General features: G+C 53.6%; 1 protein-coding gene across 1 annotated transcript; it reads left to right on the top strand.

Moving 5' to 3' along the window:
* Positions 1-8: 8 nt before the first annotated feature.
* Tsp_13679 (hypothetical protein) lies at positions 9-409 on the top strand. Its single transcript, XM_003366496.1, has 2 exons — positions 9-135; positions 156-409. Exons 1-2 carry the CDS (start codon positions 9-11, stop codon positions 407-409), a joined length of 381 nt encoding a protein of 126 aa, XP_003366544.1.
* Positions 410-910: the final 501 nt, after the last annotated feature.

The raw sequence follows: 910 nt of genomic DNA, 5'->3' as shown, positions 1-910 counted from the left end.
CCATGGTTATGGTTTTCTTTCGACAGTGCCAAGTTACCTACAGTAGCGTTTATTTCAACTGTGAGCAGGCAGTTTGGCTTCGGCCCAGTTCAGGCGCCATTGTTTTGGGGGTCCCGGGTGCAAGTGAAAAGGTCGGTTACAGGAGAAATTTTCAGCTTCCTTGAGTGGGGGGTATGCAATATTCAATTCACGCGCAGTGCCGGTTCATTCGCTATCTGAGCGTCTTGCGGCTTTGAGTCGGGGTCAGAGAGACCCCCTGCTGCGCCTCGATCTATCGTCGTTCGCGAGACAATGGCGAGTGCGCCATAGCGGCGACGGCAGTCAGATCAAAGGGCGTGGAAATGGCCATCATGACGTGACTATTAAGGGATTAGCGCAGGATCAAGAGATCCGAACCATGACAACATAATTGAAGACTGACAAGGCTTTAGATCGGCGCCGGAGATAGCGAGCGCTCCCGCCGCGAGCGAGCTGCCTATTGGTGGTTCGCGTTTGGGTCGACCGCGGGGCCGCCGACCCTGGCCCTATATATAGGGCTAGAAAGCGCGCCGCGCCAGATATACATATACCTGGAGAGAGAAGAGATACGTCTGTGTGTGTATGCGTCAGTGGTACGATAGTTGTACAAGAGGACGCGTTGGTTGCGAGAAGTCGGCTTAGAATACGTGGTTTGCAGTACTGGTTGCAGTATTGCCGTATTCCGAAGAGTCGAATTGGGAAGTGTGGACGAACCGAGTCGAAGTGCAAGGAAGGACGATCGAGCGAGAGACTCGTGGGTACCTTATTGAAGGGCATTCGACTTACCGTTAGGAACAACGGTAGTAGCTCGGGTATTCGTACACTTCGAGCGTGCAGTCGCAACGTACAGAGTTAGCGGAGTTAGGGAACCGGAAGACGTCCGCGAAGGAGA

Source organism: Trichinella spiralis (genome assembly GCF_000181795.1).
Source record: "Trichinella spiralis strain ISS 195 chromosome Unknown Scfld5893, whole genome shotgun sequence".
NCBI lineage: Eukaryota > Metazoa > Nematoda > Enoplea > Trichinellida > Trichinellidae > Trichinella > Trichinella spiralis.
The sequence above is the reverse complement of the archived record's forward strand: the minus strand, read 5'-3'. Positions and strand labels throughout refer to the sequence as shown.